Raw genomic sequence first — 25,800 nt, forward strand, 5'->3', positions numbered from 1 at the left:
CATTTCAAATTATTTGCAAATGTTATGTATGTATGTTGTTACTTCTTTATGAGGGATTTGTTTAAACATTTAAGTAGTTGTAGCCACAACCACTGTGGGTGTATACATATGTATGCAAGTAAGGATAAGACATTGCGCACTTACCTGCAGTCACGTGCCCTTCCTAGCCTTTGTTTTCATTCACAGTTCCATACATACAGCCGGCGAACATTAACTCCTTTCTAAATGTGATTTCTTGCACATAAAAAGTTAGTGTATGTGTGTGTATGTACTTATGTATATACTTAGAAAATTTTGAAAAAGGGAGAGAGAATACCAACAGCTGTTCCATTTATGGTCACACCTGCCTGTCATGCTATTAAGATACCTATGGAATTAACGCTTTGTCATGCTTCAAAGGCTAACAGCCATACATATACAATAAGTGCAAGTAAAATATTACTTTAAAACTTTGCTTGAGTTTTCTTGAATTTCTTATGCATTTTATTCAACTTGCCTTTTAGGTAGTTTTAGAATAATTTACAATATTTTATGAATTACTTAAAATTACAAGGAAATTCGGTATATTCCGCAACGTAACTGCATGTAACTTGTAAATAACATATTTAAATATTATTTTTTATTGCTAAATGTATTTAGTTTTTACAAAAGAAAGCTCATTTGTAAAACATGTACAAAATTATTAGGTTTTAAGTTATTTTATAATATTACTATTATTTTTTCTAATATATAGCAGTTCAACTAATTTTATGAAGAATATTTGTAACAAATTAGATTACAATACAAATAAAAATTAAATTACTATAATATAATATTATCATTCTTATTATTAAGTCATGTTCTTAAAACATATATAATATAATATAATAAGGTCTAATAAGTACTGTTTTTAATAAGTTAACAATTTTTAAAACACAAATTATAAGTTTTTTATATACATACATAGTTTTTCAAACGTGATTTATTCCAAAAAGTGTTTTTCATATTTGTAATTGCTGCTTAGAAACCTTGAATTAGTAATAAAAATGCGTTTTTGCTATAAATGCAATACGAAATATGTAGGTGAATTTTTATTATTCAACTTTTAAGTTTTTTTGGAAATATTAGTCTAATTGCACAAAAATTATTGCTTCTTAAAGATACTTATAAGTATATGATAAAATATTTTTGGTTATTCCCAATTGTGTGTGTGTGTGTGTTTTTTTTTTGTTTTTCAATACAGTTAATACACTTTAAATGCCGCTAAGTTCTTTAATGACTAAGTCTATTAAATTGCTTTGTCTTACTTGTTACTTTTAGTAAATTGTCTTATTTCTCTAAGTTTGTGAACAAAACAGAAAACTTAATTTTCAAATTATTCTAATCATAACTTCCACAAATATGCAATTAAAATTAATAAGAAGAACCAAAACAAAAACATTATAAAATCAATTAAAAAGACCATTGTAAAATAAATTACAAGCGCTTCATTTAGGTGTACTTTTTTACCAAACTTATATGAAATTTTTTCAAATCATCATCGTCTTTATATCTGTTTGAAAGTTTTCTACCTTCACCGAACAATCAGTTATAATCTCATGCACTCTTGCACATTACAGTAATTAAAATTAAGTATAAGTTATGTACATATGTATGTTTGTACGCAAATTTTAAGGCAAATAAGAGTTAAATAAAGTGCCTTCGAATATAAATGAAAATTAGCATTAACCGTTAAAATTATAATAAAATTTTTCCAGAAGCACGTCTGCTTTTATTCAATTTACTCTTGGCCACTAAATTTCTGGAACAAAATTACCGTTTATGTATTTTTCCATTGAATTCGCTTAGAGAATAAGATAAACGTCAATGTTAATAATAAATTCCAGAAATAAAATGGTGTCTGCTGTCATTGGCAAAAAGGTAATAAGAAATAAGTAACTAAAACAACATAATAGAAATTAAATTTATTTAAATTATGTCGACAATTTTTAGTTCAAATGTATACATAAACATTTCCTCCGTAGGGTGCTACAACATACTTTACGCGCTCCACTTCTTCTAGCATACAATTCTATTTTCTTAGAAATAGTTTGTATTGAAAAGAAATTCTTGTAGTATTTTAACCACCTTGAAGTTTTTCAGCCACCTATGTATAGGTTTCTGCGCACAGCACAGCATAAAATAAAATAGTGCGAAACTATAACGAAATATCTTACGGACACCCGAATTACTAGGCACATTTCCTATTTAAAACTTCATCTAGGCCACTTATCCTTTTTGGTGCATAGTCCCATTCATTTACATACATATGTACGTATTTATGTATATGCATGCATTTTACTATTTGTCCTTGTATCGTAAATGTAAAATCTAGTTGCAAACAATGATGGAAATAAGACATACCCACACATACATACACAGCAGTGTATTTTACCTACCAGGTAGTTTACTTGTATTTAAAAGTGAGTAATACGTGAACCAGCGAGAGTTCGCATACAGGGTATGGAAATTGCTAAATAAACTGCGAATATATGTATATTAATATACTTGTTTAAATAATGTTAATAAATATTTTAATGATAATAGTAATAACATTTTACATGTTTCGTCCTGTTTCTTCTCTTTTCACTTCACATATAAAAAAAATAAACAGGTTTTTAAGACAATACAATCAAAAGTTTTATGTTAGACGAGGGTTTTGAATTTTTGAATTAAAAATTGCATTTGCAAAACAACTATTTTTAGTTTGTAGTGCAATTTTTGGGACTATATTTCCGGTATTTGAGCTAAAAATTTGTTTTGTTTCAATCTTTCAAATTTAACAATTGTTTCTAATTAAGATTTTCGAGATTAAAAAAATTACTTCAAAAGTTAAATCAATTAATTTTTTAAGGCATTCTTTGCAACCCTGGCTCGATATTAACAAAAAAAAGTTGTTAACAAATTAAAGCACTTTTATAAAAGCAAATTCAATTAAATATGAGTCCTACACTGCTTATTAGTAAACAGCTGATTGTCAAAAAAGTAAATAAAACACAAATATGTGAATTATCACAAATAAATATTCGCTAAAGCTTTACCTCTGCGGAAATTGATTTAAATAAGTATCTTGCTGGGTACTAAAGACACTAAGCTAATGTATAACTTTAATATTTAATAATTGCCTTACGGCGCTCATTATTTTTAGGAAGTTTGCAAATAATACATTACGAAATAATTGAATTAACATCTGAACTAATTTTGTTTTATAATTCCGAAAAATGTTAATAACAAAAGATCTGTTTAAAAATTTTACTTAAACGCGCATGCCTAATTGAAAAAAAAAATAATCCCAAGCTTTTAAGTTACAATAAAAAAATTAAATTGCTTTAAAATATATATTTTTTTCACGTGTTCTGCCATTTTGTTTTCTTCTAAAATAAAAATAAAAAAATTAACTTTCACTTTTAAATCCCAGAACTAGAAATTGAAAATTTAATAAAACACCGATTTTCGGACTAAATCGAAAATTAACTTGCGAACCAAATTTTTTAATTAATAAATTCGCAACCTTGGTTGTGAGTTTTGCCAACTTAATAAAAAATAAATCATTACTCAACAAATATGTAAAAAAATAGTAACAAGTAGAAGTAGCTAGAAATAATGTTGCATAATTTAAAAGAAAACTGTGGAAGTTTTGATATACAAATGCATTACTTATAATCTATTTAAGTCTATAAGAACTTAAAAAACAAAAATGAGGCGACTTAAGACATTTTTAATTCTCATTCAAAAATAAAATTAAGATTACCCAAGAAATGTATTTAATTCTCACGCCTCATCGCCGTTTTACGTATTTTTTACCAGCACCTACAAGTATTCCGTACTTTCACAGCCCTCAGCGCATGTTATTCAGTTTTGCGTAACGCGCAATTCGATGCGTTTCTTAAGCGATTCGAATGTCTGCTGCATGCTACGCATTTGAAAGCGTATCGATGTGGTGACGTCACGTTGCAACTGGTGCACCTCGCGTATATTTTGTACCAGATGATGATATTCCGCCTTGACCTCCTCCATGGACTCGAGCAGTTCCATGACACAAACGCCATCAACATCATCCAGGCTGCTGGTATGGTCCAATGTCGTTTCGACTTCGTGCAATTTGTGTGCCACGGTATAGAGTTGGGTGCCCGCGTGCGCGACCTTTGTGCATTTTATTGTAAGTACGTGCGACATGAAAGAGAGTAAGCATAAGAGCATGAGTAAAGCAATATGATGTTGCGTACACATACATATATACTTGTTTATATATAGCTATACTGTAATTTAAACAGCAACAATGACGACATTAAATATTTGAGGACAATATCTGCAGAGGGCATGATAGTGTGCGGTTGTAGGAAGTAATGAAGATAATGCGGTTCTTTGTATGGGTGCGGTAAAAATAAACAAAAGCGCACAAAACTATGCATTAATAAAGGCGAAGAGGTCACGAAGTAGGTCAGCAGTTATAAATTTGAAATGAACCAGAATATCATAGTAACAAAAAATGTAAATGTATAGTACTTAAAATCAAGCCATAGTTGCAAGAACTGTAAATGTATGTACTTAAAATCGAGTAGCGTAGATATTTACCGACTTTTCCAGCTCGCTCATATCCTGATAGCCCTCCATTTTTAATCCTAAGCGCGTGTATATGTTTGCAGGCTGCGACGTGTTGTTTATTCTTCTTTATAAATTTGCTGTTATTGCATTAATGTGCCGTAAAACTAAATGCAAACGCAATTTGTTTTGTTAAAACAGATATCGATGCACTTTTCAATAGCTGCTGCTTTGAAATTACTTGCGGTTAACACAACGATGCTTATGTAGTTGAATAATATAATTTTCTTATAGAAACGAGACGGTTGATAGCGCTATTATGCTTAGCTTAATTATTTTGTTATTTATATACCACGCTTAAATATGTACTTATATAATATTCATTCAAACGATATTTTCACACACTTATTCTTCTCCCTAACACTCTTTGTAACACATAATAAATAATTATATATATAATATACTTTGTTATTACTATATTTTTATTATATTTTCCTTATCCTTTGCACAGCTCAGCTACGTCGCAGTCTTCAAATGTTAATACACGTTCCGCCCAAATGTCTATGCTATTTATACCAAAGAAATACTTGTTATCCTGCCACAACAATACACAGCTCTCCCAAAGTTTAACATCACTGCTTCAGCAGCATCTCAAACCCCTAACCTATGCCAATAAACTCGCACAACTTTCATTTCATCATTCCAACAACTACTAGGCACAACACAAATACATACATGTATGTATGTATATATAACAAGCATCTTCACACCAAGTTTACGACCTGACTCTATATTAGCCAGCGTTAAAAAAGACAGCTACTTCCACAATGTGCCACCCACCCCTTATAACAGCGCTCTTTTCTGAATGTAAATATAAAATACAGTTCCGTTCTCTCTGTTATTCTGTACTTAACACTATGGTACAACGTGGCGTATGCGCAACATTTTTCTGCTTTCATGTTGTGAGTACACTTGTGTGTACATGCACAAACACTGTGTATGGCATGTTTCCGTCATACCTTTTTCACATCTGCTGTGCTCATACAACGTTTATAATACATATATATGTGTGTGTGTGTATATGCTGTGTGGTTAGTCAAACAAGGAAATACCATTTGTATAACTGGATACGCTGCCATGTTTGTCTGCCATTTTAATAGACGCCTACAAAAGGGAGACAGCATTGATAAGCGCTTTAATATGTGCATATACATATGTGGTATGTTAAGCTACAAAGCAAGATAAAGCTTCCAAATATACATACATACATATGTATATGTATGTGTATGCTTAGTCAAGCCATGTCACACAAAATGGTATTTTTAAATGTACAACCAATGTTGGGTTGCGGTAATTTCCGGGTATTCAATAATTTGCGAGCCTATGAATAAAGTGAAAGCTTTCTGAATATACATATGTACATATAAAGAACAGTAGATAGAACACAAATGTATTTTAGATAGTTTAAAATTAGAAAATATCATACATATGTATGCACATGTAGTTGAATTTTAAAATTAGAAAATTTTAATAATAGAAAAATTTCTTTAAAATGGATGATTGATGCAATAAGTGTTTTTTAAATATATATTAAAAAATAGTATTTATTCACAACAGGCTTAAATTAATTATGGATTTCGAAAAAAAAGATAATTATATTTATATTCCGAAAATAATATTAATTCAAAATAAAAGCATATTCTTAATTTTACAAGAAAATTAATAATTAGAATTTCATAGTGAGTTTTTAACAAAAACATAAATGGGAAATCCGGATAGACGAATGTCTAAGGACTTTAAAAAGTCTTCCAAAACAAGGGATTTTGTAAATATCCATCGAATTGAATATTCCAATACAAGGAGAAGCTAAACTAAAACTCCTCATAAGCGAATGTTATTATATGTATGTCCAATTTTTAAATCTGCAGAGCCTAAGAAGCCTTCGTAAACATCCAAATGCTAACAATATGTTGCCTATATTAATACAGTACTCAAACTTTACATAAGAGAGTTTTCGAAAACGAACTACATATACATACATATGTACATATGTTAAAGTTTTAAATACCACTCAAAAAAAATATTGAGAATTTTTAAAAATAACCGAATATTCATAAATCCGGGCAAAGGAATACTTATGTATAATATGTAGATATGTAGATACATATGCTAAGCGGATATCTTGTGGGTCAACGAATGGTCCCTAAAATTATTATTAACGGGATATGCATTCTACCACGTTTTTATCAGAAAAAGCAGATACTATCTACCACGTTTTTATCAGAAAACGCAGATAATTTGTGTCTAGATATTCGAAAATGCGAATAGTCCCACCTAGTTTTTGAAGCAAATAAATATACTAGCATAAATTAGAGTTAATTTTTTGAAATGAAGAACAAATATAAAATATAGTATATTTAAAAACTCTTCGGAATTACCATCCGCTGGCTTGTGACGTCATGTGACGAACTAATGGCTATACAAATACATGAACTCTATCACACAACATCACTATGTCTACACTAACAACTACAACTGTTAAGAATTTTGGTGGTAAAATTCACTGGACGCTTAATTGCGTAGCATGATGTGAACAGCACAGGCGGCATTTTCAGATGATGAGCGCAGAAATGTATGCTGTTACCTCGTCATTAGGCGGCGGAAACTATGGGGTGGTGTTACAATGGTTGATGCCCATGTTTATGGGCTCATAGGTCAGTGTTATTGCGCAGGAAGTAGCTAAAAAGAGAATTCCGTGACAAATTGAGCGTACAACAAGCGAGATTACATAAAGTGAAAGAGTACAGAACTGTTATTGAAAGCAAAATGTTAAATAAAAAAAATATTTTTTTTTAATAATACAGATCTGCATACCTATATGTAAGTTTGTATAAAAGAGCAAACCAATTCTGGCATATTTTATGAATTTTAACATATGTATATGTATGTATTATGCTCTTCACACTTCCACAATCTTGCCTGATTTAAAGTTAGAAGTGTCATTCACCTACAAATAATTACCATATAGGATAAAGTAGTATGTGTGTCAACGACATGGAGGTGCTAAAAACACTTGCTTTTGTTTACATAGAGTGTTTGCCACTTCTTTTATGGGATTTACTATTTGCTAATTCAAAAAGTTTCGCTTCCTGTCAAAGCTACTTTAGAGATAAGCAAGTAAAAGTGAATCAAAAGTAAGTTAGTGAAAGGCTATTTCGAACAATGATTTTTTATGAAAAAGTAGATAAAATGGCAGTCTTACCTTTGTATTCTAACATATTAACATTTTCAAGTTGTACATGTTTTTATAAGTGGTGGTGAGCAGTTGTCCTACTGAGAAGCATTTTATAAAGTACACAAAACGATTTTTATTCTCACAATGAAATCTTATAATTTATATCTGAACTAACATTGCTTGACTTGGGCATTCTCCGCGAGGCTTAATGATTTATGTTGGCAAAGTTTTCGAGTATAGATACGTTTGAACTTTATACAATATGTAGGTTAGGCAAATTTTTGAAGAATTTTTAAACTTACCCACCACAACACTGGAACATATTCTAGCGATTAGCATTTATATGTTATAATTTACTCCATCTTACACCCATTCGGATATTTAGGAATCCAATTAGTACCTTAACGAGGTCCTAGCTCTTAAAGAACTAGTTTTGATTACGTCGTCATGAGGCTCTTAAATGTGATAGATTTCTTACAAAATTTGTTAATCATAAAGTGTAGACTATAGCAGTTCAACTAACAAGTTATTTTAGATATTTTCTTCTTAATTTAAATAGTTTTACTCACTTCAACATTTTAACAATTGTGTCAGAAACACATTCCAATATGAAAAAAGGGAAGTTCCAGTGGAATGGATTAACGAAGTTGCATTTCCGTTTATCAAAGTCGCAATCTTAGAATTAAACTTTTTATTTTAACAAAACTTTTTATTTTTAAACCAAAGTTTTACTTAATAATAATGATTTTCGAATATTTTAATACGATATAAAACTTGAAATTAAAAAAATTAATACTTCAGATCATATACATATATAACACATTTAAATTAACAGGAAATACATTTGTCGGATGTGGCAACCCAACAAAGCAGCTGTTTGCTAATTGTCAACATTTTTAAAATTCTTATCAGCGTGTTTGTTGTGATGCGCACTTGTCGTTGCTTTTGTTTTGATTCTGTGATAGCTCAGCTGTTCATACAATTTTATACGTAATTGTGGTGCTTACTAGTTTAATAAGTTTTAATTAATAAAACAGTTACATTAAAAATAAATGTATTTAACGAATAAACGCATGGAATATTAGCGCGACGTTGTTAGCTACAATAATTGTAGCCGCCACAGTCGCATAGCATACATGCATGTGTAAAACTAGCTGCAGTTCTGTAACATTTATACCAATAAAGATAATAAACAAGTGATAATGATACAGACGGTATCGGTGAACAAAGCAAACGATAACATTAGCCAACAAAAACGCCAGGAAATAAAAAGAGAAATTAACAAAAAATTTCCGCAACTGAATCTGTTGGCACTTTTTCCAAAAAGATATACATATTAGTACACGCCTGTCTACCCGCAGTCTACAATTAATTGAATTGGCGCAATACTACGCTCAACTGCAGTTTCCATGCAGCTCAAATATCACTGCCATCTAATAACTGCCGTCGGCATGCACACCACGCGACAATCAGTAGCCTATATACGAAGCCGGACTTCGTCGAATGCGCATACAATGTTGTTGCCCGGTTCCGTTTGCCTGTTATCAGCCCATTTAACAAGAGCTTTGTCGTCATTGCGTTTATTAGCGCCGACGCCGTTGTTATTGTGTAATAGAAATTTTAGCATGAAAAATAAAAATATTTGCACAATTGACAGTTCATATCGCGAGTACAGTAAAATTCGTTGTTTTAAGTACGTTGTCTCGTCTCTTTCACATTTGCAACAACCCATTCAGCTACTAAGCGATTGTCAACGAGTGCAAAAGCGAACGCAAACGCGTTTTATTTCAACTACAAGTAAATTGTTTAAGTACGTTATGACTATTATTCATGGAATATTGTAAATAAATGTAAATGTTTACAGACGAAATTCGGGTGGAAAAGACATGGAGGTGCCAGAGGGTGTATTCTGTGGTAGCGTTGATCGCTTCAATGGTGTGCTGGTGGACTCAGAAAAGGAATACGATGAAGCCACAGATTTTGAAAAGAAGCTAGAGAGTAAGTAGACAAAAGGAATTTGAAGTTTTTGTATATTAGTATTAGGTGTAAGTTATTTGCATTTTACTGCAGTACTTATGTGAAATATATAGTATTCAGTCTAAAGTTAAATGGAAATCAATACTTAACTGAACTTATTAACCTTTAATTGAATTTAAATTTTATGTGAAACAGCACAAACTAGCAAATTTGTCATGATAAATTAATCAACAATGTGTTGATAAACAATTTTAGAAGAAAACATTGATTATATATGCCCTCTGAAAGGTTAAATAGATCGATGTGTACACTTCTACACACATAAATACGTTTGTTAGAACTACTATATACTGCATCAAATGCTTTCCATTAACTTGTTTGGTACAATATAAGGGTATATTTAATTACCAAGATAAGCATTCGTAAATAACTTCATATACATTCATAATAATAAGTGCAAAGTTGCATAGATACAAAAATACTTGTTACGTATACAATAATATATATGTATGTACATATACATATACGTACTATTACTAAACTACTTTCGAATTTTAGTAATTAGCTTTGTAACTAGAAATAGCATATATTTGAGCGTTTATTGTACCCTGAACATGTACATGTACATATACATATGTATTAAGATTGCCACGAATTTTATAACACTCAGAAAGAAGCGTCGGGGAATCTATAAAATAGTTCATTTGTAGAAAGCTTTATTATTTCACAAAATTCATAAAATTTAGTAAGCGGAATAATCTCCTAAGAAATTTTTCAGATCTGACCACTTTGGCATATACTACAAACCATATAAACTGACTGATCAAAGTGAAGTATTTTTTCTATTTCACGAGTAGTGAATTAATCTTCGAATATTTTTTTACATCGGACCACTATAGCATATAGCTGCTAATGATATAGAACTTTTTATACTGTTTTATGCTACAAAAAAATGCATCTAAAAGCGTATTCTTCTTGTTATATTTTTTCCTAAATGCAGAAAAAGAATATTTTACGTTAATCGCTACTAAAAGGAAATTTTATTAAATAAATATTTTCTTAAAGAATCTTTAGACCACTGGATTTCCATTAAACGGCGCGCCATATGGTTTACATTACGGAAAGAACATGCAGCATGGGTGCCACATTTAGCTAAGGTCTGAATATACGTAAACATACATAAGTATATATGTAAAATATATATGAATGTACTTTTTATTATTATTTGTCACTAATTTCTGCCATTCTCATTTGTAGGCCGGCTTTGTATTCCATCATGTGGACACTACCTCCTCCTCGCTTGTGATGTATCGCTGGCTGCCAACCCACGAATCTGCCAATATACCAACATTTTGCCATACAATGCTTGGTGTTGGTGGACTTGTTGTCAATGACAACGATGAAGTGTTAGTTGTTAGTGACCGTTATGCATTAATCGCAAATAGTTGGAAATTACCTGGTGGTTATGTGGAGCCCGGTACGTTTATGAAAAATTTATTTATTTAAAGCATTTCTAACGTTTAACAATTGTAGGTGAGGAAATAGTAAATGCAGCTATACGCGAGGTGAAGGAGGAAACCGGTATCGACTGTGAATTCCGTACCGTTATTAGTATACGACATTCACATGGCGGAAACTTTGGCTGTTCAGATATGTACGTAGTTGTTGCTTTGAAGCCACTCAATCGTGAAGTACATAAATGCGAGCGTGAAATCGCTAAGGCACAATGGATGCCGGTTAAGGAATATTTACAACATCCTGACGTGCACGAGACAAATCGTCACTTTATGCGCACCTATTTGGATTATAATAAACGCAATATACGTTTTACATATGAGCGCGCCCAACATCGTGTGCTGAAACGCGAGTACACATTGTTCTATATGAAACCGGTGGAGGAGAAAAACGAAAGTTGAGCCAAGTAGTGAAGTTTTTTATGCGTAACAGCACTTTTCATCCTTCAAAAGAAAATTTAAATTTTTGAGGTTATGTAGTGTATGATTTTTAGGCAACGGAAAACGCAGATAGACCAGTGAACATACAACTGCTTTTTCTAGTTCGTTATATAGTTAAATATAATATTCCACAAAGTGGCCTTTCAAAATAAACTGAAATAGATTTGATTACACAATAAAAAAATTACGATGTGTAAGTGAAAACTGGTACAAATAACTTTATCGAAAGTTAACTTAGCTCAATTAAACTAAAAATAATACCCAAATTGTTACAAGTAAAAATAAAATCACCTTCGATAACATGCACCAAGAGGTTTTTTTTTTAAATTTATTTACACATTTTGAAATTTAAATGTTTGTTTCTTCCATTGTCGTCGAGGTACTATTTTTGTATTTACGATTTGTTAAATTGTTACAATAAATTTATAAGAAAAAAATATAATTTTTTTTATTATTAAGTGGGGCATTGCAGGAGCGTCTGTTTGTATTTGTGTCGGATGTCAGTGTAGTTTGACTTCTATCTTTCTGGCAAATGGTTTAATCGAGTGTCTATACTATTGGGAGTTTGCAGGTTTCAATGCGAGAATAGTGCCAACACTTTGCACACGCCTATTTCTCCCCACGAAGCTGTTAATTTCTTGGTTTTGATTTTTTCTTATTTTTGTTTGAAATTATTTTCCTCAATATGCTTACCTGTTAAAAATGCACTGCTCAAATAAAAATAATTAAATTTATTTCAAGACATTTATATTAATCAAATATTTTAAATTACATTGTACATATATTCTTAATGACATGCAGTTTTATGGAAAAATAAGAAAATCGTTGAACTCATATGAAAACAAAATGCAATATCTGATTTTAATAAAGCTCAAAAATATCCTTTAGACCAATCTTATGTAGTCCTTAAGTTTCAATAAAGCTGCAACTGGCTATATGGATGGTACAAAGTCTCAAGTATTAATATTTTGTGAATATATAATAATATTGCAACTGAACAAATATACTCCAACTACTCTAATTGAAAATAATATTTAATGTTTATATAAATACAGCATTACATTATTAGTAAAATTTACTTTTAAATAACACAAACCAATAGCAGTTACATTATTTCAGTAAATATTTTTATTTTTTTTTAATTTAATAATCGCTTACAAACTAACAACTAATAGACAAATTATGTTTTTTATTAATAAGGTTTTAACAGCTTCTTTATATGGCAGTAGCAATTTTATACTAGCAAGAACCAGCAGGTCTATCTGCTTCTTCCGCTCTCTTCTGCTGTTTTTTTGAGTTAAGAACGTTTTTTGTTTCGCAGAAACTGGCTAGTTAGTGATAGTTAGCAGTTAAGAAACAAACCTATAAAAACGAAACTAAACGGCTGATTTTGGCATTTTAATACAATTTGTAGTCCATATAGAGTAGAAAAGTAACAAATATTTATATTCTCTGATCCTCTTTGAACCATGATTCAATTATATACAGATTGTATTACTACAGAGCAAAAAGTTTTTTTTTTTTTGATTTACAATCTATTCGTATACAGTTATTACTAAAAAAAAAAAACATATTTTTCTTGGTTGGAATGTGTAAACAATTTTTAATCATAAATAACAGCTGGTCATGACAGCATGTGTTAAAAATGCTTTGACACAACTTTATGTAACTCCGTGGGTTCATATAAAGTAAAAAAGTATACAAATTAACAAGATGTTTATATGTACTGATGCTCTGAACGCGATGTGAATAGTGGTTCTTACTCATTAACGCGATTTTTTTTGCCTCAGGTTCTAACCGCTTTAATAATAAGCCATATAATGAATGCTTACAATTCTAAATTAATAAACTAAACAACTTAAATTGCATTGCATCAGTGGGACATGATGCTTGTCTAAACGCGCTGCGCATTAGCACTTGTGCTAGCATAGTGATTTTCATTGCATTCTAAAAGCAGTTGATAACTACGCGAAAAATGCGTCTGCGCAGCAGCTGTTTGTCGGGGATTTTGTTGCTGTTGAGCGCTTTCCTTCAAAGCTGGAAATAAATCGTTTTATTATATGCTTGTCTTTTTAATTTGCATGTATTGTTTACCGCTTTTCAACTTTCCATTAACGCGCATAAAATTTGGTGTGAAGTAAGCTGCGCTGGATTCTTTTATGTTTGACCAGTTTTCATATTTGGTTACTGGAGAGCGTCCCAGCAACGATTTGTGTGTTTTATACATATCTGCACTCTCTATCAAACGGCGCGAAGGAAGATATCTTCTCTGACCACGTCTGAAAGTGGACGATGTTACCATATTACTGGAAGGTGAGCGTATATCATTCGGCGTTAATGCATTTTTGCAAATAGTATTGGTTTGTGCGTCAACAGTTGCGTTTTCGATTACGCTGTCATGACTGCGTTTACGACTGTGAGTTCGCTTTACTTTGCTGGCAGTGTCTGGCATAATAAAAATCAAATAAAAAATAAAAATCAAATAAAAATAAAAATAATATAAAAATAAAAAAAATAAAAAAAATATAAACAGAGAAAAAGAAAAAAAAAACAAAATTAAAGGAATAAGTAAAATATATAAAAATAAATAATAACATTATTATTATACTTATTATCTATAACTGCAAATTTAGTGGTGTTCTTACCAGTTTCAGGGCAGTCTGTTTCAGTATTAGCTGGAGTTTGATGTTCAATGGTACTACCAAAGTACATAGAAGATTTGTATGAATCCTGTGAACTGGTGATACTGTTGATTGTTGATTCTGAGTCCTGTGCCTCTTCGCCTATTTCTTTAATTGTATCAATTACATTTACAAAACTCATTCGTCGGCGCGTGCGTTTCGCGATGCAGCTTGTGTTTAATGGATCCGATTTTACTTCAATCTCGTCCACATTTTCAGCATTGTTGTTTTCGGTTTGTGTATGTTTAGTTTGCGGATTGGACTTTACTTCATTTAACAGTTGATAGAAGTAAGTCATTAAACGATTACCATGATTCTCACCATTTCCAATCTGCTGACCATTTTCGTCGTCCAAGTCTTTATAACATTCAGACTCAAAGAAGGTACTGCCTTGGCTCGGTTGGTATGTGTTGTGTGAGCTTAAAGAAATGTGTTCATAGGTATCATTATCTTCACAAACATTTTTCTCTTCTGATTTAACTTCTATTTTTTTCATAGATCGACGACGGGTGCGATTCGCTATACAGCTTATATCTAAAGGACTTGCTATTTTCTCATTCGTTAGTTCTGTGCTACACACATGGTTCTTCGTATTATCGTCAGCTGCGTCATTACCGTCATCATACTCAAATACTTGACAACATTCGGAGGACTTATATGAGGCTGTGGATTTATTATCCTCATCTACTTGACCCTCTAACGTGGGTAGATACGTCGCAACAGATTTCCGTCGTGTACGTTGTGCAACACATGAAATATTTAAAGCATAATTTTCTTCGCTGTCCTGGCTTTCTGCACTATTTATGGCTGCGTCGACAATTGTTGCATTAACATCAAGCACTAAAAAATTACATTTATTTTTTTTTATACGCTAATAGAAATAATTAAAATTACCTTTCTGTTCGACTGCGTTCTGCATATTAATGACATTTTCTTGCTCTTCAACAGCATTCACTTGTCTTTCATCATCGCTGCACAAATAAGCAAGTTGCATTTGGCATTCAATCGTAGTGTCATCAGAGTAATTCAAACTGTCACCTAGTTCCATTATTTGTGTTGTATTTTCATTTTCAATATATGGTCGTTGAATTATTTCATTGTCAACTTCTTCCTCACTAATAATGCCACACACATCTATATCTGAATTTTCATCTTCAATTATATCTGCATCATCAGCATTCGCTAGTTCTATAAACTGTTGCTGTGCCTCCATAGTCTCAAGGCCACTGTTAGCATGCAGTATACTTTTACAATTGTCACATTCAAATGTGTGGCTGCGTTGTGGCGTGCAATGAAGGTGCATTGCTACAGAACCGCATGTTACACAATAGATGAATGGATTATTTGTGGTTTGCGCTTGAGTGCGTCCCTTTCTGTTATGACAGGTTTCGGCCGCACATACACTGGGACGCTCAAGCAATTCGGCATACGCATTGGGAACCATCTCCCACTCGGCATCTCTAAAAACAAAAAATAGTAAGTTTTATATATATTTCTATGCTAGCATAAAGTAAAGAAACGGGCACCTACTTGTTTTGCACGAAAATGCCACTCAGCGACATATTCTGTTTAAAATTTGTATTATCATTGCAAAGCGGACATTTAAAAAAATATCCTGCATTTTTAGCAAATTGTTGTAGACAGTATTTGTGAAACCAACCATTCCGACAACATGGTGCACGTATCATATTGACTGCACTGAAGCGAGTGCTTTCATTGAAGATTTTTTCAAAGCATATACAGCACTCATCGTCTTTTTTTGGGCGATAATTAACTTTGCGTACATGTCTATGGCAGAAAGAGCGAAAACTATGAATAAATTGATTCATGGCCCCATTTTCTATGCCACAAATCATGTGAAAATTTAAGTGACAGCGCCTTTCACAACATCCTATGTTGGCCATCACTTCTCCGCAATAACAGCATCGCTGAATATAGAAATAATATATTATTGTTTAAGGATTAAACAGATTTTGTGTTACTTACAACAGTTGATACTCGTTTTTTCTCTGCCGCAATATCTTTTGGTAGAAATCCCAAAATTCCCTCATCATCTTTACCATTTTGTGTAATGGCAGAAGATAAATACTAAAGTAATGAAATAGAAATTGATTACAGAAAAATCATTGAACAAAATCAAAATATTGGAATCAACAGCAATTAGTTAGATTTTGCATGCATATAATCGGGCTTATACTAACCAAGCAATTAGTATGCACGCCTTTTCCCTTTTTTTTCAGAAATTCGCCGTATTTAATACTGTCACGACGACTTGAACCGCACAATTCGCACTTCATGCTTACATTTAACTTTAAATTTAAAATATAAATAATATAAAATGATGTAAATTTTTATTACACTGAAAATGTTGCCCGCCGTTTTTATGTATGTATAAATGACAAATGCCAAGCTGCCGAAGTTAGCTGTTGTTTTCACAATGCCAACTTGCCGTTCCAACAAAAATGAAATGCTTAAGTAAATTTATTGTACATATGGCATATTAACAATTCAACAATATACATATATAAAATAAAATTCATAATTTATTTATAATACATTTACCATACTTTTATTCAAACTTCCCAAAATTTTTATGCAATTAAATAATTTCCTGAATATTTATTAACTTTATTGCCAAATATAATAACAGAAGCAACTCTGTTACGAAAGAATATGCCACAGCTGTTCACTGCTTTGATTGTCAAAATAAAATATATGTAGATAGGTTTTCATGTTTTTTTAACTTATATATTATTTCATGATAACTTTACGGTTTTCATTAAAAAATTTAATTATTCAACTTTTTCACTTGTATTATCGAATTCCGTCTCGCCGACACGGTTAAATCCTGAGAAACGTATAATTTTTCCTTTATTAACGTTCAATTGTGTTGCGTATTGTTGAGCGGGTGTTAATTTAGCTTCCTCTTCACTCTTATAACCATAATATTTTGCCCAATCATTTCGTCCGGTATAAACCATGTAGCAGACAAACCCAAAAGCATTCCATGCGAGTAGCGCATAACCAATACTTAGACGTCTTTTCCACAATTGTGCACTATCCTCCGGTATGGGGTTTGTATGCCTTCGTACCCAACGCCTCAGCCATTTCAACTCAAAGAGTGCCATTGCTTAAAATATAAATATTTTAATTTTAATAAAAAATATTCACTTTGGGTAATGTTTCCTTATTTACTTCTGTTACCTCAAATTGGAAATCGACAAATAAATTTAAGGAACTCGTTCAAATCAGCTGATGCTATCAAACATATTGACACGTAACCCAACAAACGTAAAGTGATTATTCTAAGTATGTAATGTTGGAAAGTTTTTTTTTATAAATCGATTGTACTTTCAAATTATTTAAAGCGTTATAGTAGTATCTTCTTTCTATATATGGAGATATTTTAAGTTTTCCTGTTTATATTTTCATTTATAACTGCAACCTAAGGAAGGGAGGAACGAAATTCGCTGTTTCTGCTATTACTTAAAGATTTTTTTATTAGTGTTTTATAGTAAAAGTATTATAGTACATGCTTAAACGATATCTGTTCTAATTCTGGGATGATTGCTGGGTACAGATTGAAAACCTTGCAAACCCTTCCATTTTACCAACACTAGCATATCCTTGCGCATTTTTCATTCCCTTTAATAGGCATCTGATATGGCAACATTGTTTTTAATTTACGTCGTCATACGTTTTTTGTTTATTGTGGTAATTGGAATTATTCTCCAGCAGTTCTCTTATTATACATTTATCAATTTTTGATTTATTTGCAAAATTGTTAATCTAACCACAAAAATAAAATACAATATATAATTTCATATAATTTAGAGACAGAAATTTAACAAGTGTTTCCAATACAATAATTTCCACAGCTACTAAGCTCAATTATAATAAGCATATATAACTAAATATTGGAAATTTATTAATAATAAAAGAGTGAAAGATAAAATCTATTTAGCCAGACAACTTTCCAGTCAGAGAGCAATAAATAACTTAAGGAAAACGTATAATTATTATTTTGTTATGTGTATAACAATAAAAGTTTAAAATAAATACTTGAGTAGAAATAAAGAAAAGTTGGCGGTTAGTAACCACAAGAGTAAAGAAGCTGTAACTAAGCTAAGGCCTGAGTAAATTTGCATATGAAAATGCTTCCGCGGCAGCAAACCGCACAGCAACAGCAAACACAATGTAAAAATTTGGATTTTCGCAAACGCCAAATAGATACACTTAAAGTATTCAACGACAAGTGAGTTATAAATTTATACTTCTTTATGTCTATTGATTTAATTAACATATTTTATAAAATATTTGCTTTACAGTGTTGTCGAAGTGACAGAACAAGAAGAGTATTGTATACATTTCGAAACTAGTGGACGTACATTAGTACTTACAGTTCAACTCGGTGTGAATTTTCCCAATGAGCGACCCAAAATAGTTATATCACCAACTGTACAGCATCATTGGGTTAATGCGGCGACGGGTGAAGTTGAAACGGCGCCTGGATTACTCAATGTAAGTATTCGGTGTGCTTAGAGTTTGAAGGACCCTTTTTCATATGAAGCTATGACCTCTATTTCAAATCTAAAAGTAGCGGTCAAGGATGCACTGGAAATAATTAACAGTTGCTGTTTGTTTCCATAAAACTGATTGACAGTTGTTTGACCTTCATATTAACGATTTTTCAGCAGAAATATTTTGCCTGTTTATGTACGCATTCAAGGTTCCATGCGCGCACACTCATGCGACTATCAAGGATAAGAAGCCAATACTCATACATATAGAAATATGTGCAAATGTGTATATATTTGCAAGTATTATAATATTAAACATGCATGATGCTGGATTAACCATACATGTATTAGACGTTTTTTTCACGTGCAGATTTTCATTTGTTTTTGTTGTTATTACCGGCATTTGCACTTTTAGAACCTTATATGATGCCATGGTGTACAGAAAAACGGTAAGGTATCTCTACATTTGCGTAAAGGGTTACACAGTTCATAGCCATAAGATTTATTGGCCCGGATGTCCAGGCTTATATACGCATCAGCAACATAATATAATATACACTGTTTTTCTTTCTTTACAGTACTCTCCACATTCTGATCTGGGCCGCGTTGTGCAGGCCATTATACGCGAATTCGAGCGCTTTCCACCACCCATTGTAAATTCCGGTAGCCCCATTAATATACCAACGCGCGCGGTCAACGCCAACGCCACTGCTACGCCAACATCAATTGCCGCAAAATCATTAGATAGCAGTAACGAGAATTCACCATTGGATTCGTCAAAATCATGTAAACTCAATGAAAGCAGTTTGCCAAACCTATCTACATTGTCGCTAGATGAATTGAAGCAGCTCGACAGTGATCCGCAATTTTTCGATGATTTCATTGAAGAGATGTCTGTGGTGCAGCATTTGAACGAAGAACTTGACTCGATGATCAATCAAGTGGAGATAATATCACGTGCGTACGAGATATTTTTTATTCAAATTATAATTATAATGTTTTTTCAATTTCGTATTTGTAGGTGAGAATGAATCTAAAGAAACGCATTTGGTCGAATTAAAACGAAAACTAAGTGACGATGTTACAGCGCTTAAAAATCTCGGTGAAAAGTGTGATCAACTGAACAAGAAGTACTTAAAGAAGTCAGAGGAATACGCACCGCAACACATACGCGTAAATAATTGTTATTTTTCGTATACCCTGAATAGTGCATATTTATTTTACCACGGAAGTATGGAAAACTCAGAAAGAAACAACTGAGGCGCTGTAAAGTATACAAATAAATGATCACCGTGATGAGCTAGGTCGGTTTAGACAAATCAGTCGGTTTGTCTGTATATATGCGAATTATTCCCTCAGTTTTTGAGATATCAATCTGAAATTTTGTAAAAATTCTTTTCTCTCCAAGAGGCTGTTCGTTTCTCGGAGCCGCCGATATTGGACGTCAATAATATATATGTAGCTGTCATACAATCTGAACGATCGACAGCAATTTTTTGTATAAAGAACTTTTTTATTTGACGAAATGTCATCATGAAATTTGGTATGGATTATTTTCCAAGGCAACGGTGCAATCTCCGAACACATTATTCAAGTCGAACCAAAAAACATATACATAGCTGCCAGCCGAACTGGCAAAAACAAAATTTTTATTTTACAAGATATCTTCAGAAAGTTCAGCGTCCATTAACACCTGAAACAACGGTATATTCGCCGACAAAAATGTTCGGATCGGACCATTATATCTTATAGCTGCCTATAAACTTACCGATCAAAATCAAGTTCTTGTATACCATTTTTTTTTATTTCTTCGGTGCACCGAAGTTAACGTTTTTCTTTGTATTAATTGTTTTTTTTCTTTTTCTTTTGTTATTATTTATTTTTTTTTGTTTTTTTTTTTATTTTTTTTTTTTTTTTTTTTTTTTTTATATATTTTTTTTTTTTTTTTTTTTTTTTTTATATTTTTTTTTATATTTTTTTTTTAATTTTTTTATATTTTTTTTTAGTTTTGTATTTATTTTTTTAATTTTTTTTTTTTTTTTTTTTGTTTTATTTTTTTTTTTATTTTTTTTTATTTTATTTTTTTATTATTTTATTTTTATTTTTTTTTATTATTTTATTTTTTTTTATTATTTTTTTCTTGTGTTTTTATGTATTTTTTATTTTACTATTAATTTTTATTGATTTTTATACATACTTATGTATATCAAATATTCCGATATTACATAACCACACAACTCTTACTATATATGCTTACTTACCCTATAGGAATTGCTGCAAATCGCCGCCTCAAATGCGGACAGCGAATGTGATCGACACGTAGAGCAATTTCTGAACGGTAAAATCGATGTGCAAACATTTCTAAATAACTACACGCATTCGAAGAAAGTCAGTGCCGAGCGTAAGGCCAAGGAGGAACGCTTGGGGCATCAGCTGACGGCATTGGAGCGCGCCGCTATGTAAGCGATGCACATTTGTATTAAACATGTACTTGCCTGCAAGTGATTTAGCTTTTATAAGGCATATGGCAGTTATACAAGTATAGCAATTATGAATCTTGCGCAAACAATTTAAAGTTATCAGCGCGAAATTGCTTTAATTTATAGCTACGATTTTTGACCAAATGACCTGCATATAAATTTGGTCCTATTGTATTTGGTGTCAAGTAATGTCATTAGTAAAACGTCAAAGTGCGTGGTGGTGTCCAACTCATGTAAACAAAAGCAAAAAAAAAAAAATTAATTTACTCTCAATCATAGTCAAGCAGTAAAACTACACTTAAACTAAAATAAGTTAGATTTTTTCTTGTAAAGAAAAATACAAATTAAGTATATGAAAATCGAAAATATTTTTTGTTTAAAATTATTGATCCGCGGAAATGAATTCCATTGCTTTGACTAAGTAATGTCTGAATAAATCAAATAAGTTGCGCGAAATAGTGAGTGCGTGCGCCACGCCGCGTTCTGCGTTCGTAAATAAGCGCGTAGATGCTTACATACATACATACCAATATTGTGAGTGAATTACATTTAATTTCCTAAATTTGTGCAAATATTTTGTAGTATTGTAAATGCGTTGTAATTAAAAAAAAAAAAAAAAAAAAAAAAACAAAAGCAAAAAAAGAAAACTAATATATTGTGATTTCATTAATAACTTAGTAATAAGTAGAAATTATTGGCAATAAGTGTATATTTTATTTATTGCAATAAATTGAATTAAAACCAAAATACGAACTAATTTGTTGTTATTGTAACGAGAAGGTGCTACGATTTATAACTAACATAAAATATATTTTTCTGCGTGTCTGACGGAAGCGTTTGAATTATTAATACGCACATAAAATAACAAAAAATATTTATTTGGTAAACAATTTTGAGAAACCTATGATTATACATGTATATGCATGACTACTGTAAAATCCACTTCTGTTTTGGGAATGGTGATCCATCGGTCTCAACACCCGCGCCGTTTGTTCTGCTTTCTCCAGGCTGGAGAAGGAAGCAAAGCAAATGGGTTTGGCAGTGAACGAGGGCAAGACGAAATATCTCCTGTTGTCAAACAAACAGTCGTCGCACTCACGACTTGGATCCCGCGAAGTTGTAGATAGTTTCGTATATTTAGGAACCAGCATAAACACCACCAACAATGTCAGCCTGGAAATCCAACGCAGGAAAACTCTTGCCAACAGGTGCTACTTCGGACTGAGTAGGCAATTGAGAAGCAAAGTCCTCTCTCGACGAACAAAAACCAAACTCTATAAGTCACTCATAATTCCCGTCCTGCTATATGCTGCAGAGGCTTGGACGATGACAACAGCTGATGAGTCGACGTTGCGAGTTTTCGAGAGAAAAGTTCTGCGAAAGACTTATGGTCCCTTTCGCGTTGGTCACGACGAATATCGCATTCGATGGAAGACCTCCATTCCGTTGGAAGGACCAGGTGGAGAAGGACCTGGCTTCGCTTGGAATATCCAATTGGCGCCACGTAGTGAAAAGGAGAAACGACTGGCCTGCTCTTGTTAACTTGGCTATAAGCGCGTAAGCGGTGTCTATGGCAATAAAGAAGAAGAAGATAATTTCACGACCCTTTGCTGTTGTTGTAGCGGTGATCTCGACCCTGTTTAGGTGGCAAGGCGCAAGTCTATTGTCATCAAAATCATCTAATGGCAGGCCCAGGAAACGTGGTGTTTCGTGGTCGGATCATAAGGCCTCTGGGGAAATGTGCACTTGCCCAAGCGCGGCACTTGAAGTCATGCTGCAGCTCACACCACTCCTTATAGTAATTAATCAGACAGCGAAGTATACCATGCTACTCAGGGTGGTAGAGGGATATGGGAAAGAGAAGATAATTTCATCTCAACAAATGGCGGTCTTAGGTGAAGATACACCAATGGCTCTTCTTCCAAGAGACAGCGTTACAAAAACGGTAAATTTCACAAAAAAGTTTAAAGTTACTCTCGACATTAAGGTTGACTGTAGCGATTCCTTGACCTTGATCTACTACTGAGAGGCAGCACAATTTAGTGGCTCGCTGACGGCTCGAAAACATCGAAAGGTATTGGTGCTAGTATTGTAGGACCGCACACTAAAATTTTTTTCGGAGATTTTTTCAAGCAGAGGCTTTTGCTAAAAGTCAGTGAGCGGTACGCTATTCGTGGAGAAGTTAATAGGAAACTGAACAGCCTATCAGTTGCAGTACATCTGATTAGGGTGCCACGGTACAAAGGCGTAGCTGGCAACGAGCTGGCCGACTGACAGGAACCCTGAATTGCGGTGGGTTCCCACACCATGAAAGAGTTGCTACGCATGGAGGAGAAAGTGGGCAGACATTTTCCGTCTACTAGTCACATCTGTAGTGCGATTCAAGAAACACCTGTTCTACATGGGAATGGGAGAAGAGTGAATGGGATTCACAGAGCATGTGAAGCGGTGGTTAGAGTCAGACGGATACAAATACATAGATGTTTGGTAATTCGGAGTTCAAAGTGGATGATCAGGTGTGTAGGTGAAGAATGCACTGATCAGTCTGGCATCGCAAGCCAACTTGAGCTCGTCGTCTGCAATGGATGGTGGATTAACTTCAAGTACGCTATTCACTGAGAGGGAGTCAGTGAAGGTTAACACCGGCCGGTCGATTGCGTGCCAGAAGTTAGTGGTTTCCGTCAATTCCGTTGCCTGGCATCAATATCATACAATCATCTGCGTATGAGGCGATGAATATTTTCTTTGGTGAATGTGGTTTCGAGATGTTGAAGTTGAACAGTCCCCGGTACTGAGGAGGACACATTTTAAATCTTTTTCGAAGAGAATTTTGTTCTCGAAATAGTACGGGTCATTGGCGCACAGATAATACATGGTTCACCTCCGTGGCTAACCGTCTTGTCACTTTTCCTCCCATTGCTATCAAACCACTTCCGCAGGGCTTAGTAATAACTACCATTCTTAACAAAAATCAAACCGGCATTTGTGGCATTCTGGTATCCCTTGGACACGGTCAGCTATGTCTTTATTTTCAATGAATGATGTTTCATTTTTTGGAACATGTGTATTATTTGTTATAATAAACAAACAGAAATTTATAAATATTTGTTCTTAATACGAGTACATAGTTCTGATATGTCTTTGGTAATCCGGATTCCCTGATATTCCGGATAGGGGCCGGTTTTAATTGATCCGGATTAGCGGGCCTCTACTGTATTTAAATAACTGACATTACATGTTTGCTTACATACCCATTGAGCCAGAAATGGACGTCATCGCTGAACAAAATTAGGCTCAAAAATGTCGGATTTTCTTGGAATTTTTCAAGAGCTCATAGAGCGAAGTGATGTCGCTTGGGACGGTGGCTTCAATTTTTGCACAAGCTGTATTATGTACGCTTCAAATTTAAGATATCGACATAAAATGCGCCAAGTCGTTCCATACATCAGTCTGAGTTTCTGCGAACGACGCCGAATCGACTCTCCACTGTCTTCGTGCACACTCTCAGCTACGGCTGCTATATTCTCTGCACTGCGTGCTGGATGTAGTCTATTCGGTCGAATATTATCCAATAATAAATACCGGGTCTCAAGATGGGTGATGGTGTTGCGAATAGTACGCTCAGAGACCTATTATGTTGACCATAAGTTTAGAGAAGCGCGCGAAACACATTCTTTGCAGAGTGCGAATTTTCGTAATAAAGTCTTTCCATGATGAAATGCCGAACAAAACTGAACAAAAATAACCTCTACTTGGATCACCCGTTATAACAATACAGTTATAAATTCAATACATTTAACACACATAAACATACAAATGTATGTACTTCCATATAAACAATAATTTTTTCAACACTTGATGATGTATCGTGATTTGTGAAGTGATAGAAAGAGTTTCACGAATATAAAATATATAAAATTGAAGCTAAGAGAAATAAATGAATGATTAATATCATCAAATACCATATGTACCTGAAGAAAGCATCTAATGTTGAACAAAAAAATAAATTAGCTCCGAAAACTTGACGTCTGTTTTTGTAAAAAGATTTTATTGCTTGCTTTTAAATGCAGTTTTCAGAGATCCTCTGAATTAAAACGTTGTTAAAACTGCCGAATCCTCAGTAGGGCCAATAGTCTGCAATTGACCAGATGTTCACCGTAAACAAATTTCAGAAAACCCAGAAAATTGGCAAACAGTCGTCCGAACCGAGAAGTTTCTAGGGTTGTGTAAATGACAATCAACTTTAATCGCTCCTGTACAAAGATATAAGAAAGTTGTAATCAATTTAATTTTCTTTAAAACTACGGAAATAATATTTTCAAATGCCAAGTGTAGCTAGGTCCTTCTCCGCCTGGTCTTTCCAGCGGAGAGAAGGTCTTTCTCTTCCTCTGC

The 25,800-nt window shown here is 32.9% G+C and overlaps 5 protein-coding genes across 6 annotated transcripts; 2 read left to right on the forward strand and 3 right to left on the reverse strand.

Moving 5' to 3' along the window:
- Positions 1–857: 857 nt before the first annotated feature.
- On the reverse strand, positions 858–5,944 carry LOC126760487 (uncharacterized). Its single transcript, XM_050476147.1, has 2 exons — positions 4,594–5,944; positions 858–4,161 (listed from the first exon to the last, which is right to left on the reverse strand). Exons 1-2 carry the CDS (start codon positions 4,630–4,632, stop codon positions 3,871–3,873), a joined length of 330 nt encoding a protein of 109 aa, XP_050332104.1. The 5' UTR covers positions 4,633–5,944; the 3' UTR covers positions 858–3,870.
- Positions 5,945–8,974: 3,030 nt separating this feature from the next.
- Positions 8,975–12,037, forward strand: LOC126760472 (uncharacterized). The gene is made up of 5 exons (XM_050476117.1): positions 8,975–9,605; positions 9,660–9,793; positions 10,838–10,929; positions 11,030–11,249; positions 11,306–12,037. Exons 1-5 carry the CDS (start codon positions 9,205–9,207, stop codon positions 11,686–11,688), a joined length of 1,230 nt encoding a protein of 409 aa, XP_050332074.1. The 5' UTR covers positions 8,975–9,204; the 3' UTR covers positions 11,689–12,037.
- A 420-nt stretch (positions 12,038–12,457) lies between these two features.
- Positions 12,458–16,848, reverse strand: LOC126760462 (uncharacterized). Its single transcript, XM_050476106.1, has 7 exons — positions 16,610–16,848; positions 16,395–16,496; positions 15,939–16,336; positions 15,303–15,868; positions 14,373–15,248; positions 13,822–14,172; positions 12,458–13,764 (listed from the first exon to the last, which is right to left on the reverse strand). The coding sequence occupies exons 1-7, from the start codon at positions 16,703–16,705 to the stop codon at positions 13,622–13,624; spliced, it is 2,532 nt and encodes an 843-aa protein (XP_050332063.1). The 5' UTR covers positions 16,706–16,848; the 3' UTR covers positions 12,458–13,621.
- Positions 16,849–17,130: 282 nt separating this feature from the next.
- Positions 17,131–17,709, reverse strand: LOC126760486 (uncharacterized). Of its 2 annotated transcripts, none has more exons than XM_050476146.1 (2): positions 17,613–17,709; positions 17,131–17,538 (listed from the first exon to the last, which is right to left on the reverse strand). In XM_050476146.1, exon 2 carries the CDS (start codon positions 17,534–17,536, stop codon positions 17,201–17,203), a length of 336 nt encoding a protein of 111 aa, XP_050332103.1. In that variant the 5' UTR covers positions 17,537–17,538; positions 17,613–17,709; the 3' UTR covers positions 17,131–17,200. The 2 variants fall into 2 exon arrangements, with proteins under 2 accessions (XP_050332103.1, XP_050332102.1); XM_050476145.1 differs by having other exon boundaries at positions 17,604–17,702.
- Positions 17,710–18,124: 415 nt separating this feature from the next.
- Positions 18,125–21,672, forward strand: LOC126760476 (vacuolar protein sorting-associated protein 37A). Its single transcript, XM_050476119.1, has 5 exons — positions 18,125–18,663; positions 18,737–18,929; positions 19,507–19,885; positions 19,950–20,101; positions 21,197–21,672. The coding sequence occupies exons 1-5, from the start codon at positions 18,557–18,559 to the stop codon at positions 21,389–21,391; spliced, it is 1,026 nt and encodes a 341-aa protein (XP_050332076.1). The 5' UTR covers positions 18,125–18,556; the 3' UTR covers positions 21,392–21,672.
- The last annotated feature ends 4,128 nt before the right edge of the window (positions 21,673–25,800 follow it).

Source organism: Bactrocera neohumeralis, chromosome 5, assembly GCF_024586455.1.
Source record: "Bactrocera neohumeralis isolate Rockhampton chromosome 5, APGP_CSIRO_Bneo_wtdbg2-racon-allhic-juicebox.fasta_v2, whole genome shotgun sequence".
Classification (NCBI taxonomy): domain Eukaryota; kingdom Metazoa; phylum Arthropoda; class Insecta; order Diptera; family Tephritidae; genus Bactrocera; species Bactrocera neohumeralis.

What these genes read in the sequence shown, in the direction of transcription:
- LOC126760487 (XM_050476147.1), bottom strand. Translation starts at nt 4,632, where the DNA reads ATGGAGGGCTATCAGGATATGAGCGAGCTGGAAAAGTCG. An exon ending in TGAGCGAGCTGGAAAAGTCG is followed by an intron (nt 4,162 to 4,593) that starts GTAAATATCTAC and finishes AAATGCACAAAG; the next exon opens with GTCGCGCACGCGGGCACCCA.
- LOC126760472 (XM_050476117.1), top strand. Translation starts at nt 9,205, where the DNA reads ATGCAGCTCAAATATCACTGCCATCTAATAACTGCCGTCGGCATGCAC. An exon ending in ACTACAAGTAAATTGTTTAA is followed by an intron (nt 9,606 to 9,659) that starts GTACGTTATGAC and finishes AAATGTTTACAG; the next exon opens with ACGAAATTCGGGTGGAAAAG. An exon ending in GGGTGCCACATTTAGCTAAG is followed by an intron (nt 10,930 to 11,029) that starts GTCTGAATATAC and finishes TCTCATTTGTAG; the next exon opens with GCCGGCTTTGTATTCCATCA.
- LOC126760462 (XM_050476106.1), bottom strand. Translation starts at nt 16,705, where the DNA reads ATGAAGTGCGAATTGTGCGGTTCAAGTCGTCGTGACAGTATTAAATAC. An exon ending in GGCATTTTCGTGCAAAACAA is followed by an intron (nt 15,869 to 15,938) that starts GTAGGTGCCCGT and finishes TTTTGTTTTTAG; the next exon opens with AGATGCCGAGTGGGAGATGG. An exon ending in TAATGGAAAGTTGAAAAGCG is followed by an intron (nt 13,765 to 13,821) that starts GTAAACAATACA and finishes ATTTATTTCCAG; the next exon opens with CTTTGAAGGAAAGCGCTCAA.
- LOC126760486 (XM_050476146.1), bottom strand. Translation starts at nt 17,536, where the DNA reads ATGGCACTCTTTGAGTTGAAATGGCTGAGGCGTTGGGTACGAAGGCAT.
- LOC126760476 (XM_050476119.1), top strand. Translation starts at nt 18,557, where the DNA reads ATGAAAATGCTTCCGCGGCAGCAAACCGCACAGCAACAGCAAACACAA. An exon ending in CTTAAAGTATTCAACGACAA is followed by an intron (nt 18,664 to 18,736) that starts GTGAGTTATAAA and finishes TTTGCTTTACAG; the next exon opens with TGTTGTCGAAGTGACAGAAC. An exon ending in ACGCACCGCAACACATACGC is followed by an intron (nt 20,102 to 21,196) that starts GTAAATAATTGT and finishes CTTACCCTATAG; the next exon opens with GAATTGCTGCAAATCGCCGC.